This window comes from Phyllopteryx taeniolatus, chromosome 9 (assembly GCF_024500385.1).
Source record: "Phyllopteryx taeniolatus isolate TA_2022b chromosome 9, UOR_Ptae_1.2, whole genome shotgun sequence".
In the NCBI taxonomy this organism is placed as follows: Eukaryota; Metazoa; Chordata; class Actinopteri; order Syngnathiformes; family Syngnathidae; genus Phyllopteryx; species Phyllopteryx taeniolatus.
This window is the reverse complement of record NC_084510.1, coordinates 28,229,461-28,242,770: the sequence shown is the minus strand read 5'-3', so window position 1 is coordinate 28,242,770 and position 13,310 is coordinate 28,229,461. Positions and strand designations below refer to the sequence as shown.

Here is a 13,310-nt window from a genome sequence, read left to right as displayed (position 1 = left end):
TTTGCAGTTCTGTAGGTTGTGAATAATAAATGACAAATTGTGGCAAAAATCAGCCTTCAATATGCAAATGTTCAAAAAAAAAAAAAAAAAAAGTTGTCAAGCCACTAGAATAAAAGTGGCACATTTTGAGAAAGAAGGCACGTCGCGAGAAAGTTGTAAATCTACCAATGTGAACTCAAAATATTATGGGCATGAAGATAAAGTAATTTTAGGGAAGATAAACTTAATAACATAATATACATAATATTAAAATCATAAAGATGTAGTTACGTGAAAAAAAAAGTTATTTTGAAAGAATAAAGTCACACAGTATTGCAAGAATAAAGATACATTTTACAAGAAGTTGTCACATTTATATAAATAACATCGTAAATATATGAAAAGTTGTTGCGGGGAAAAGTTCAATATTACAAGAAAATGTCCGAATATTATGAGGATTAAGTTATATGTTTCAACAAATAAGTCATTAATTTTGGAAAAACATACAAATATAAAGTTGCATATTACGTTAAAAGTCAGAATTTTGCAAGAAAATATTCAATATTAGAATAAAACAAAATATTACAAGCATAAAGTTGTATGTTACGGGAATTAAGTCATAATTTTCAAAAGTTACAGTATTATCAGTATAAAGCATAAGCCGTATATTATGAAAAAGAATTGGAGGATAAAGTTAAAACCGTTATTAATAAAGAATACAGGTTTTGAAGTCGTAATTTTATTCCAATATTCTAAGTATTATCGAAGTATGAGCATTTCAAGTAAAATTTATATTTTTTTGGTAGTATTATGTCATACTATGAAAAAGTAGTCATATTTTTACAATAATAAGTCGTAGTATCCCGAGAATCAAGTCAAAATATTACAAGAAAGTTGTTTTGTGAAAATAAAATAGTACAATTATGACAATAAAAGCAGAATATTACGGAAGGAATTGAAAATATTAATGCACATAGCACATTTCAATTATAGATGAGCATCTGCTGTATACTGTATTTTCTCTCTTTTGTATATTTGACTTATTCTTATTGTGTCCCCCTGGCAGGCCCCCCAGCTCGGCACTCTGATGGGCGTCTACCTGCCGTGCATCCAGAACATCTTCGGCGTCATCCTCTTCCTCAGGATGACCTGGCTGGTCGGCATCGGCGGAATCATCGGAACGTTCGTCATCGTCTTCATGTGCTGCACCACTGTGAGTACTTCCTTTATATCTTTTGGTGAGAGAAGTGTGACACACCCTGAATTGGTTGCCAGCCAATTGCGGGGCATATGTACTGTAGACAAACAACCATCCACATTTACATTCACACCCATGGACAATTTAGAGTCTTCAATGGACCGAACATGCATCTTCCTATAGGACTGCTTAAGTGTGTTGAAGGAGTTCTACATGGCTCCGTTTTAGAGCCCCTGATGGTCTCAAACTATTACCATGTTTGTCTTATCATCCATCCATTTTCTATACCGCTAGGGTTGCGGGTGAGCTGGAGACTATCCCAGCTGACCTTTGACGAGACAAGTGGGGTACACCCTGGACTGGTTGCCAGTCAATCGCTTGACACATATACTATAGACAAGCAACCAGACACACCTATGGACAATTTAGAGTCTTCAAATAATCTAAAATGCATGTTTTTGGGATAGACCTACACAAGCAAATTTAAGATTCAAACCCAGGACCTCTTGACAGTGAGGCAGACATGCTAACCACTACTTCACCATGCTGCCCTTGTTGAAACATGTCAACCGAACTGTAAACTGTTCCATCTTCAGGGTTGCTTTCGCGTGTCTTCTGGCTTTCACTGAGCATTTTGTCAGGACTGTATGTTGGTGTGTGTGTAAATGTGTGTCGTTAAGTATGTGTGTATAAGTATGTGTGTGTGTGTGTGTGTGTGTGCCTGTGTGTGTGTGCGCGCAGCCTAGATTCCCCTCCAGCATCGAGTGTATTTATAGAACAACCCCCTCAAATCCCTACCATGTCAAACTAGCCTACACACACACACACACATGGAGCATCAATATGTTTCCCCCAATCGTGTCGCTCTTGACGCTGCATCTTTTTCCGTCCCCCCCCCCCACCGCTTTTATATTTGTACTTGTGACACTCGTATTTGCTTCCCATCCATCCCAGTTTATATGGATCTTGTACGCGTGATGAAAACAGTGTGCAGAGGGAGGAAAAACAATCTCCGAGCTGGCTCACACTGACAGCAACACAAACACACTCAAATTTCCTCTCCCTCTTTCTCTCACACGCACACACACACGCGCACGCACACACATGCGCGCGCGCACACGGAGAGGCGTGTTTCTTATCAGTCACACTGCTGAGATCATTGCAGAGCCCCCAGGGTGATAAGCCTGAGCAGGAACGGTGTGCGAGGACCCCCGACGGCCACCTCTCTCTCCTCCTGTGCTTCTTACATAACACATCACCACCCAGCCTGACTTTGTAAGTGTTAAATACATTTTTTAAAAATCCGCACAAAATAAGACTTTATTTTCATATTTTTTTATTTTATTCTCATAATATTCTAGCTATATTGACATTCAATGAATTTTTTTCCACATCATATATAACTTTAATCCCATGATATTTTATTCGATCATATTGTCATTATTTGCGATACTTTACATCTTTTTTTTCTGTATCGTAAACAATTTTATTCTGAATGTTTTTCCTCTGTTCCTCTAATATTATGACTTATTTTTTCCACATTATGACTTACGTATACAACTTTGAGCTAGTAAAATTGCAACTATGTTGTAATTCTTGTAATCTTACAAATTCATTCTCACACGTTACGTCTATTTTCTCATCCAATTTTATTTTTGTAATTCACAACTTTCGACTTGTGATGTTATGTCTTTGTGGTACTACACATTATTGTCGTGAATTACAACTTTATTTTCGTAAAACTATGACTTCTCTCGTGAAATCACACCTTCGTACGAGTAAAATTACAATTTTATGTCACAATATTTAGCGTTATTTGTTTAATGGTTATTGCTTCTCGTAACATTGTCATTCCGTTGTGATGTTATACTGCTCAAAGTTATTACCATGACTTTTCCCCTCACAACATTAAACTTTATTCTCGTAATCGTACGACTTCTTCCGCGTAACATTAGATTTTATTCTTGTCATACGTGAAGTATTCTTTTTTTCCCCCCATCTTGCGGTTCCCTTCATACCATCACATTATACATCGGCGAAATTTTGGATGGAAACGTTTAACGAGGTGCGTTCGTTATCGCATGATGGATGTGAAAGCTGGGTGGTTAGCAATGAAAACACGCACACACAATGCTCTATTCTCTCATATTTCTATCCCAGATAATAAATCCAGGGCTTGGACACAATGAGGTTTAATATCCGAGATGGAAAGCCGTCTGTTGTGTGGTGGTCCTCATTACTTCCAGGTCTTGAATCCCAACGCGGTGGAGGTGGTGGGAGAGGGGGGTGTCAGTCATTTAAATGCCGTGGATGCTTCATCTTTTTTATCTCCCGTTTTACTCCCATCTCTTCCGCTTCCTCAATTTTCTGGAAGCCGTCTTTTCATTTTGGGCTCTCATTATTTCCTCCCTCGCTTTTGATTCCCCGACGCGCCCCCTTTATCCGACACCCCCCCAATGCCTCCGTGCCGTGCGTCTCTTCACTATCTCACTTTCCTACACCTGAGAGTCCGTTTTGCCCTCCACCAGGATGTCAAGCGCGAGCCGACTCTTGCTGAAGTCGCACCGGACGACGGAAGAAATCATCTGACCACGGGGGCGTAGTGAAGCGTGCTAATGAAGCGGGGCGCTCGTGCTCCGGGACACTCTTCTGTCAAAAGCAATCTCCTCCCCGCTCCCAAGGTCCACCAAAGGCCAAATAGGAGCGTTAGGTCGAGATGCGAGCAGACCTAACATGTCCTTTGCGCTCAGGGCCGACGAGCTCATGAAACTTTTCATTGCACGATTTTAGGAATCAGCCATTAATTACTGGTTAAAACAAAACAAGCAGACAGTCAATAAAATGTTAAATTAGATTAAAAAGATAGGAGGCGTAATGTACAGTGAGGTCCAGAAGGATATGGACAGTGACAGTTTGAAGATTTTGTGATCTTTATTGTTGCAAAGATTTTTCATGATTGTGGTAATATTTCGACCTACCAGAAACATTTCCTCGGAATATGCGACTTTATTCTCACAAAATTCAGACTTCTAATATCGTTAGCCTATTATCATTTTTAACGCTCTCTTATCGAGTCAATCAAAAATGCCATTGCGCTTGTTAAAAATTGTGTCGTTTCTTGTTTTCCCAAAACTGTCAAATATGTCTTAGGCAACTGATGTATTTAATTTCCTTTATTTAACCAGATAAGGCAATTGAGAACAGCTTCTCATTCAGGATACCAACCTCGAGGCAATTTATGGTTCAGTGTCTTGCTCAAGGACACTTCGACATAATATTTTGACAATATTGTCCGAATATTTTCACTTTATTCCCATAAAATTGAAATATTATTTTCTCATAACGTACAACTTTATTCCCAGAAAATGTGGACCTCTTATACTTATATACTTCATTACATGGTGTGCTATCCTGACTTTATCTTGACAAAATGTGGGCGTTATTGTTGACTTTATTCTCACAAAATTACAGTATACAGTACATATTTACAGTATATATTTTTTTCTCATAATATGCAACTTTGTTCTCTAAAAATTCTGACTTCGTTCTCGTAATAGAATTTTTTTATTAGCATCAACTTTATTTTGTGAATATTACGTAATATTTAGATTTTATTCATATTGCAAGATACAACTTTCTTCTTGTAATCTACAACTTTATGATCACAATATTGCAACTGTATACTTGTAAAATCCCAACTTTTCCCCTCATAATTACAATTTTTAAATTGGAGAATTACAACATTTTTACAAATTCTTATGTTGTTATTTTCAATTTTTTTTAAACAATAATTACAACTTCAGTGTTGTGCTATTTGGACTTTATGCTCAGAAAAATGATTACTTTTACTCGAAAATACAGTTTTATCCTCATAACGTAACACATTTTAACACTGAGGAGTTACAATGTTCAGCATATTTTCCTCACGGCTAACTAGCAATGGCTTCTCGGGTACACCATTTTCCATCCTAATGTACTTTTACGGCAGCAGGTCTGACTGGCGGTCAGGTCGAGTGCTGACCCGCTAGGACGGAGCGGTCCACTGAGTCGGAGACAACCGCTGATTGATGATATTTTATAATGTCCGCGACAGCCAGATGACGGCGTGGAGAAAATGTCAACTGTAGGACGCCGCCAAAAGTAAAAGTCACCAAATGGGGTTTGACTGGATGTCACAGTAAAATGACAGAGTCGAGACATCCTTGTGGTTGGCGTCACCTTGTCTGAACGCCCTGACACAGTTTTGTTGATGGAGGCTGCGACAGGAAAAATGTTAAATTTTTAACCGCCACCTTCAACATCCAGACAGTAATGGCACACCCCCTCATTTTTCCATGCGGAGTAATGCAGCATTTCCTGTAGAAATAAGTGGGCGCGACGGTGGCAAGCAATGAGGAAAGATTCCATAAAGGCAGAGAATGTCCAAAGTGTGAGCTCATCTCACACTTAACAAGGAAGATTAAGTATCGTAACATATCAATTTGCGCTAATGTAATTTCTCATGTATAATACGCTCTTGAGTATTATGAGCACCTTTTAATATCAGGAAAACCCTCCTAACTATGTATAATGCACACCATCGATTCATTGCTATCCGTATGCTCAAAACGTGAAGTATTATGCATATTTTATTAGGTTTTAATCCTGCGTTGGGACGGTCCACGCTTAATGTAAAAAAGCTTAACGTTGCTTAATGTCACAAAACTGCAACCGATTGTCACCAAAATGTATGCGGACATCTCTAATGATGTACCCTTCCCAATCGGAAAATGTCAGAACGCAATTCCCAATATTTTGGATCTTATATCAATATGGGCCTGCGAGGAGGTCATGATTCTCAGGTGAGCGGCAAAAAAATTAAATAATATATAGAAATTTGCATCATTAGACATTACATACTGTATCATATTGTAATGAAAGTACCGTATTTTCCGCACTATAAGCCGTTACTTTTTCCCCGCGCTCTGAACCCTGCGCCCTATGCAACGATGCGGCTAAAATATAGATAATATATAAATGCTTAAAACATGAGCGTTTCCCATAATGCACTAGGGTTTGGGCATGCGCGGAGGCCTCCAGCACGTAGAAGACGACGACGCTAGTTTTTGGCGCACTCAACGCAAAACGCAGCACGACACGCACCGACGCAAAATAGTTTTCAATTTTCACACCCTCATCATGGAAAGTACAAAAAGAAAAGCGTATGATGCAGCTTTTAAGTTGAAAGCCATCGATCTGTCTATCGTGCTTTTAAAGCGGCACTCCGAGGTGAGTGGGAGGCTTGGATGACCAGCGGCGAGAAATCTTTCAGAAAAACTGGCCGCATGCGAAGATCGTCCTTTTCTGAGGTCTGCCAGCGGATCACCAACGGATTTCGAAAGGCTGGACTGCAACGTGAGGAGAACAGCACAACTTCAGCGGTAACTGTGTCTCGAGATGAAAATGACATTGAGAGCGACAGAGAGACGGAGATGTTCTGAGACTCTTCAACTCCGACACTGAAGAAAAGACGACTTCAGTTGTTTCAGCGAACAGGAGGAGGATGAATAAAAACAATGACTTTTCTGTTATGTTTGAGCCGTTTTACTGCCGTGTTACAGGCACTGTTTGGAAACAATTAAGGTATGTAAATAAACATTGACAAAATCTTTCTGTGTAAATATCTAATTTCACAACGTATATATCCGCGGTGTATAGTCTGGTGCGGCTATATATGTAAAAAAATAAAAATACATTTTCTCCAAATTGAGTGGGCACGGCTTGTATTCCGATGCGCTCTATAGTCCGGAAAATACGGTACACATTTTTCACAACCCTTAGGTACCGGTAAGTTTATCATTTTCCTTTTTCCTATATATAATAAACTCTATAGAATTTTGATGATTTTTTTGGGGGGGGGGGGGGGGGGGAAATGCTCATTACCCACGAGAAATTACGCTAATTTAATATAGTCTACCATCACTAGTTAGAATTTATTGTAATACCCCCGCAAGTAATCGCAAGCTAACAGGTTAGCCAATTAACAGCCAGCCAACTTTACACTCTCATTCGTTGACACCCACGCCAGGCTCCGCCTTTTGAAGCCACACACACCCAAAGTTACAGATACTGCAGTGGAACAACAGGATGGCCACCCCGAGTGGACAAAAATAATACCTGCACCTCACATGCACTTCTTATTGTGTTCAATAATGCAATAAGCAGCCTTTTTCCGATTAATCAATGGGATAATCGGTAGAATACTTAATTCTAAAAATATTTGATAGCTGCAGCCACAATCCAGACAAATTTGGCACACCACCCTGTCCCTCACAGACATCGGAAAAAAATCCATGTTTGATCATGCAAACATGATCATTTAATTGAGAAAATTCATTCATTCAATCATTCAGACAGATTTGGAGCGCGCCCGTATGCGACGGGACTACCTCTGCGCGCCATCAGATAAAACACTTAAACAATTACGGCCTTATCTGCTGTGGCGGGAGAAGAGCTTGTGGCCTCATTAGGAGCAGATTAGCGGGAAGGAATAGAAGCCCGTCACCAGTCACTTGGCTCGTCCTCGTCTGGGCACTCAGGTGCCACTAACCACATTACAACCTTCACGGGGACAGATGAGGGGATAGGCAAATGTCTTCGGCCCTAGCGCGGAGTCATTGCATGCTCACTTGTGGTCAAACACTGAAGGTCAAGGGTGTTGTTTACTCTAAAGTCCATTATTTTCAATTCAAATTTGGTGGAGGAATATGCCTCAAAGTCAAGCAATTTTAACGAACATTCTTCAGAAAAGTTTGTTCTAAAGTAGATTTCAAACAACAATGACTTTGAACTTGGGGAACCTCTCAACTGCGAGGCAGCCCACACCCTTTCGCTAATAATAATTGTCTTCACTGCTGAATACTTTTTTATTCATTACATTCACAGGCAACCCTTCCAGTTAACATGGATATTTGACTGTTATAGCCGTCAATGGTTGCGAATCATTTTTAAAAATATTTGTATTGGATTTTTTTTATCATTTCTTTATCAGTTTGTTTATTCGTCTTATTTTTTTGTTTCCTTCCTTACTGTTCGGCTACCTATTATGGCTAACGGAGACAATGGCGTTATGATAACAGTTACGTAATACTGCAATAACAATGACGTCATTGCAGTAAGAAAAAGATGCAGCATGCCAAAAAAAAGGGGGGAAATATTTTGAAAAAATAATAACGAATATTGTCCTCATGCAACCTCTTTTCATGTGCCAACCATGTGAAACATCACTTTCAACAGTGAACTTGAACAATGGCGTTTGAGCGCACTCATGAAATCTTAATGCCGTCACACAGCATCACTCCTTCTCTGTCTCGACGTGTCATTTGTTCTCTTCCGGAATATTCTTCCCGCTCGTTCTATCCCCATCCTATCTTTCCATATCTCTCCGCTGCAGCACTTTGAACGCTTTTTATCTAACCTAGACACATTGAATTCTTTTATTGCATCTTTGTGACTAGTAGCCTATCGATTATGAAGTAGCGCATTGCAAGGCAGAGGGAAAACGTTGTTGTTATTAGCCTTTACATTGATTATGACTGATGGCTAAATACCATCATAACAAATATACTGTATGAAATACGGTCCATCTAGTTTATTAAGGCTATTTACATTTACACAACATCCTTAACTTTTGCTGAGTCATTGAAGAACCTAACATAAAAGCTATGTTAGCTACATACGTTGACATTTTATGTTAGCATGTGAATTTAGCTTAACACGGTGTCATTTCTCATATTGTCGCCGTCTGATGAAAAACCTGTCACTCCAAAAGACACTATACATGTTTTGTTGGAGTTTTAGATCAATAAAAATAAACTTGGATTGGAAGTGACGATACATTAGCTTGTTAAGCTGTTATTTAGTCAATATAAAATAAAGACTTTTGTTTTCCCCATACATAATCATACTTGAATAAAGTGAAATGTTTACCATTGCTAATGACATTTTTTATACACTACTGTATACAATCTGAAACGACGCACACACACGAAATACAAGGTTAACGGGGACATATTATGGAACATGGACTTTTTATTGTTCGTATACAAATAGGAATCCCTGTCCACCCATCAAATGTGAAATTAAACAACCAAGTAAATCTTTTGTTAGCTGCCATTTGAAGTTCCTTAATCCTTGCATAGTGTTTGGGTCACATTTGACCGGTTTTGACAATTTGACAGCGATTTAAAAAAACACACCCTAAATGTCATACTTTCACCCTGAAATATGATGACTTTTCTTAAAGTGATGCAAAATACACAAAACTGAAAATGTTTAACAATGTCAAAATTGAGCCATGGAAAATGAACAATATTTAAGGGTTGAATGTTTAAATAAGAGATTTTCTCCTTCTTTTTTTTCTCTTTCTCCCATATACAGACCATGCTGACTGCCATCTCCATGAGCGCCATCGCCACAAATGGAGTCGTGCCAGGTGGGTCAGCAGACGCCCGAGTCGCAGTTTGACACCAGTCCGCTTCTACATTTCTTTGTTTTCTTTTTTTTCTTTTCTTTTTTTTTGTCGCCGATCACACTTGGCGAGTTAGCACGAGGACAGCTCGACATCCCCCGTAAAATCGTCAGTCTGGGATTCTTGTCCACCCAACGTTATTTACATCAAATAAAAGCAGCGGCCGCACGTCTGAAGCGCGAGTTATATGGTATACGGCGGGAAATGTGGGTGTGGGCGTTCCGCGGGGGGTCGCTGGAAATGAGCGCCTCGAGGAGAAGTGCGGAAGTGTCGGCCAATTATGACGACTTCTTCTGCACGGTGCTAATTAGGCTTGTTGTTTATTTATATTCACTTCATTTGCACAGAATTGGAAAATGCAAGCGCTGCGGTAAAACACAATAAAAAGAGATAAGCGAGCGAGGCATATGTGAAAGTACGACTGCAGGGTGAGGCACCGCGTGACACCAGCAAATTGCTACACAAATGTTTTTCCCCGGGAGTGGAACGAAATATTCAGTTGTCAACACTTGCAACAGTTGCATATTTTGGAAGTCGAGAATCATGTGATGAAGCTCGCTGATGATGTCCTTGATAGTCTTCAGTATAGTACAGTGGTGCCTTCAGATTATAAAAACAAACAATAGTTATATATTCCGCAATTGACGGACGTCAACGTGACCAAACCCTGAAAACGGGATCGCTGATTTCCTGTGTGCCACGCTTACGAGCATGACTACATTTTGATGATTGTTTTAAAGCCGAACATGCTAAAACGAGCAACATTACAAGTGCCTGACATAAGGCGAGATGCCACGAGACGACAGCACCGTCATGGTTGATTAATGTAAAGTTGTGTTGGCGTGTTTGTGTAGCTGGAGGCTCGTACTACATGATATCCCGTTCGCTGGGGCCCGAGTTCGGGGGCGCGGTGGGGATCTGCTTCTACCTGGGGACCACCTACGCCGGAGCCATGTACATCCTGGGGGCCATCGAGCTGCTCCTGGTGAGAAACTTTTACTTCCTTCCCTCTCGGTTTTATGCTGACGACTCCACGGGTGGGCTGGAGTCTAACCCAGCTGACTGACCTGCTGACCCTGAACTAGTCGCTAAAGTCAATCGCAAGGCACGCAAAGAGACTCACACTCTTATTTACGCCGTCACTGACATTTATATTTATTATTTTAATATGTTTATATAGTTTGTTATATTAAACATGATATAAAAATATTGAAACAAACATACTAAATAGTGTGTGTGTGGGGGGCTGGGGGGGGGTTATATTTTGTATAATATTGTTTATACTATATTTGTATACTGTACTATGTTTGTGGCAGCTGTGACTTAACTGTTTGAGCGGGTCAAGATGACGACTCAGAGACAGACGGTCTCATTTAATGGTCACGTGACCTCCTCTCCATGCTGAATGTTGATCAGCTGATGAAACGTGAGTGGGAGATCTTTCATCTCCAGCTTCCTGCAGCTAATTATGAAAATACTGCATCGGGGGTGGAGGGGGGACATCAAAACACAGAGAGCGGTACTTTGAAATATCTCTCATCGCTTTAGTCCCCTACTAACAACATACCACAGTGTGTGTGTGTTTGTTCTTCGTCATCTTCTCTGTGCGTCTTTAATGGAAATGCAGAGTTTGATCATGCCTGGAGGTTAATTTTGTCTTCTGGGTCAATGCTGGCTTATAGTTTTTATTGTGGAATAACAATCCCGAGGAGCCCATCTTAGAGAGAGAGAGAGAGAGAGAGAGAGAGAAAAAAAAAAGCTCATTTGAATATGTTTCATCCTCGCGCAAAGCTAATGCTGCTATTTTGGGGAATGGCTGCGCTGATGCAGAACACGTGTTTGCCAAGTGATATGCGGTTCTTAGCATCAGGTCGCATGGAAAACATAGGATTCCTCCCGTGGTTATATACAGTACAGTGAAAATAAAATGTCCCAAAAATGTCAGGAAAAGCCTACCAGAACATCTGAACTTTATTTGCGGTTAGTCAGAGGCATTTTAAATGGTGGCAGGTGTGTGCTGACTCCCGTTTAACACGAGTTTGAATGTGGCTGTTTAATTTTGAAGAAGCCACATCCCATTTATAAGCGGGTGTGCACATTTATGCAAGCACATTATCTTAGTGGTGTAAATTTATTTCTCCTCACAAAAAGTTTTTTTTTTTTCCAATTGAGTTCTACAGGTTAGAGGTCACTTTAATGGTGGAAACATTTTTCGGTAATTTTTTTTATATCATGAAAATGTGGCAGTAGCTGCTATTGATTCACCCCAAACAAGGTTAATTGTTTTTTTTTTTCTTTACTGAAACCTGTTTAACACGGTGGCCCGTGTTGAATTGATGATAATGCTGTTCTCACACCTTTAGCGGGTCTCTTCTCACCTCTTTTTCATCACATTTATAAAAAAAAAAAATGTAAAAATTGTCCCCGTGGGTAAAATTGATTGAATTCAGCAGGAAAGAAGGAGCCAGCAGGAGCACGCCTCTGACCTTAACGTGTAAATCCCCACATAGGGGAACAATGGACAGTGGAAGTGTGAAACCTTTTTATATGTTTTCTCTAATCATATGCTCCCCTACACAATATTTGTCTGATTCAAATATATTTACTTTATTACTTTATTTATATTTATATATTCAAGACTATAAACTGTATTTTATTACATTTTTTTTACTTTCATATTTTTGTTATAATTTTTATTTTATTCGGTTTTAACATTTTATAGTTGTATAATTTTTTTTTAAATGTATGTAAATATTTGTTGTTTTTTTCTATATTTTTATTACAAAATATTTAACAATATTATTTTTTTTTTTACACATTTGTACATCTAATTTATCGCTTTTATATATCACTTTGCAGCAACCTACACCTTTTGTGTTTGATTTATGTATTTATTAAATCAAACTATATTTTTAAAGTTGTAATGTTAATTAACCTTTACTTTTTTTATATAGACTTATATAATTATTTGTTTACATTTTAAAATAGTTTTTTTTATATTCATTGTTTTAAATAAATGTTATAGTTTTGTTTTTAACTATTTTTAAAAAATATATTTGCTATTTTTCTATTCTCATTTAAACTAGTTCAAATAGTTCAAATACTTATTATTTTAACATGTATTTTGTTTATTCATTTTTTTAAATAAATGTTATACTTTTTAACTTTTTATTTATTTTTTTTAAATAATTTTTGCTATTTTGCTATTCTCGTTTACAACATTTTCATGTTTTCATCTCAACTTTTATTTTTGGGGCGGCAAGACTGGTTAACACATCCGCCTCACAGTTCTGAGGACCCGGGTTCAAATCCGGCCCCGCCTCTGTGGAGTTTGCATGTTCTCCCCGTGCCTGCCTGGGTTTTCTCCGGGTACTCTGGTTTCCACCCACACCCCCCCCCCCCAAAAAAAACATGCATGGTAGGTTGATTGAAGACTCTAAATTGGTCGTAGGTGTGAATGTGAATGGTTGTTTGTTTCTATGTGCCCTGCGATTGGCTGGCGTGCAGTTCAGGGTGTACCCCGCCTCTCGCCCGAAGATAGCTGGGATAGGCTCCAGCACACCCGTGACCCTAGTGAGGGTAAGCGGTACGAAAAATGGATGGATGGAACTTTTATTTATATTA

At 39.0% G+C, this 13,310-nt stretch overlaps 1 protein-coding gene across 5 annotated transcripts in view; it reads left to right on the top strand.

The window, feature by feature from the left end:
* slc12a5a (solute carrier family 12 member 5a) overlaps nucleotides 1-13,310 on the top strand; it is a 142,080-nt gene that overhangs the window by 106,396 nt on the left and 22,374 nt on the right. For all 5 annotated transcript variants that reach the window (XM_061786409.1, XM_061786411.1, XM_061786410.1 and 2 more), the window contains 3 exons: nucleotides 1,046-1,192; nucleotides 9,596-9,650; nucleotides 10,541-10,671. In XM_061786409.1, coding sequence (XP_061642393.1) covers nucleotides 1,046-1,192; nucleotides 9,596-9,650; nucleotides 10,541-10,671 — 333 coding nt within the window. The remainder of the gene's footprint in view (nucleotides 1-1,045; nucleotides 1,193-9,595; nucleotides 9,651-10,540; nucleotides 10,672-13,310) is intronic.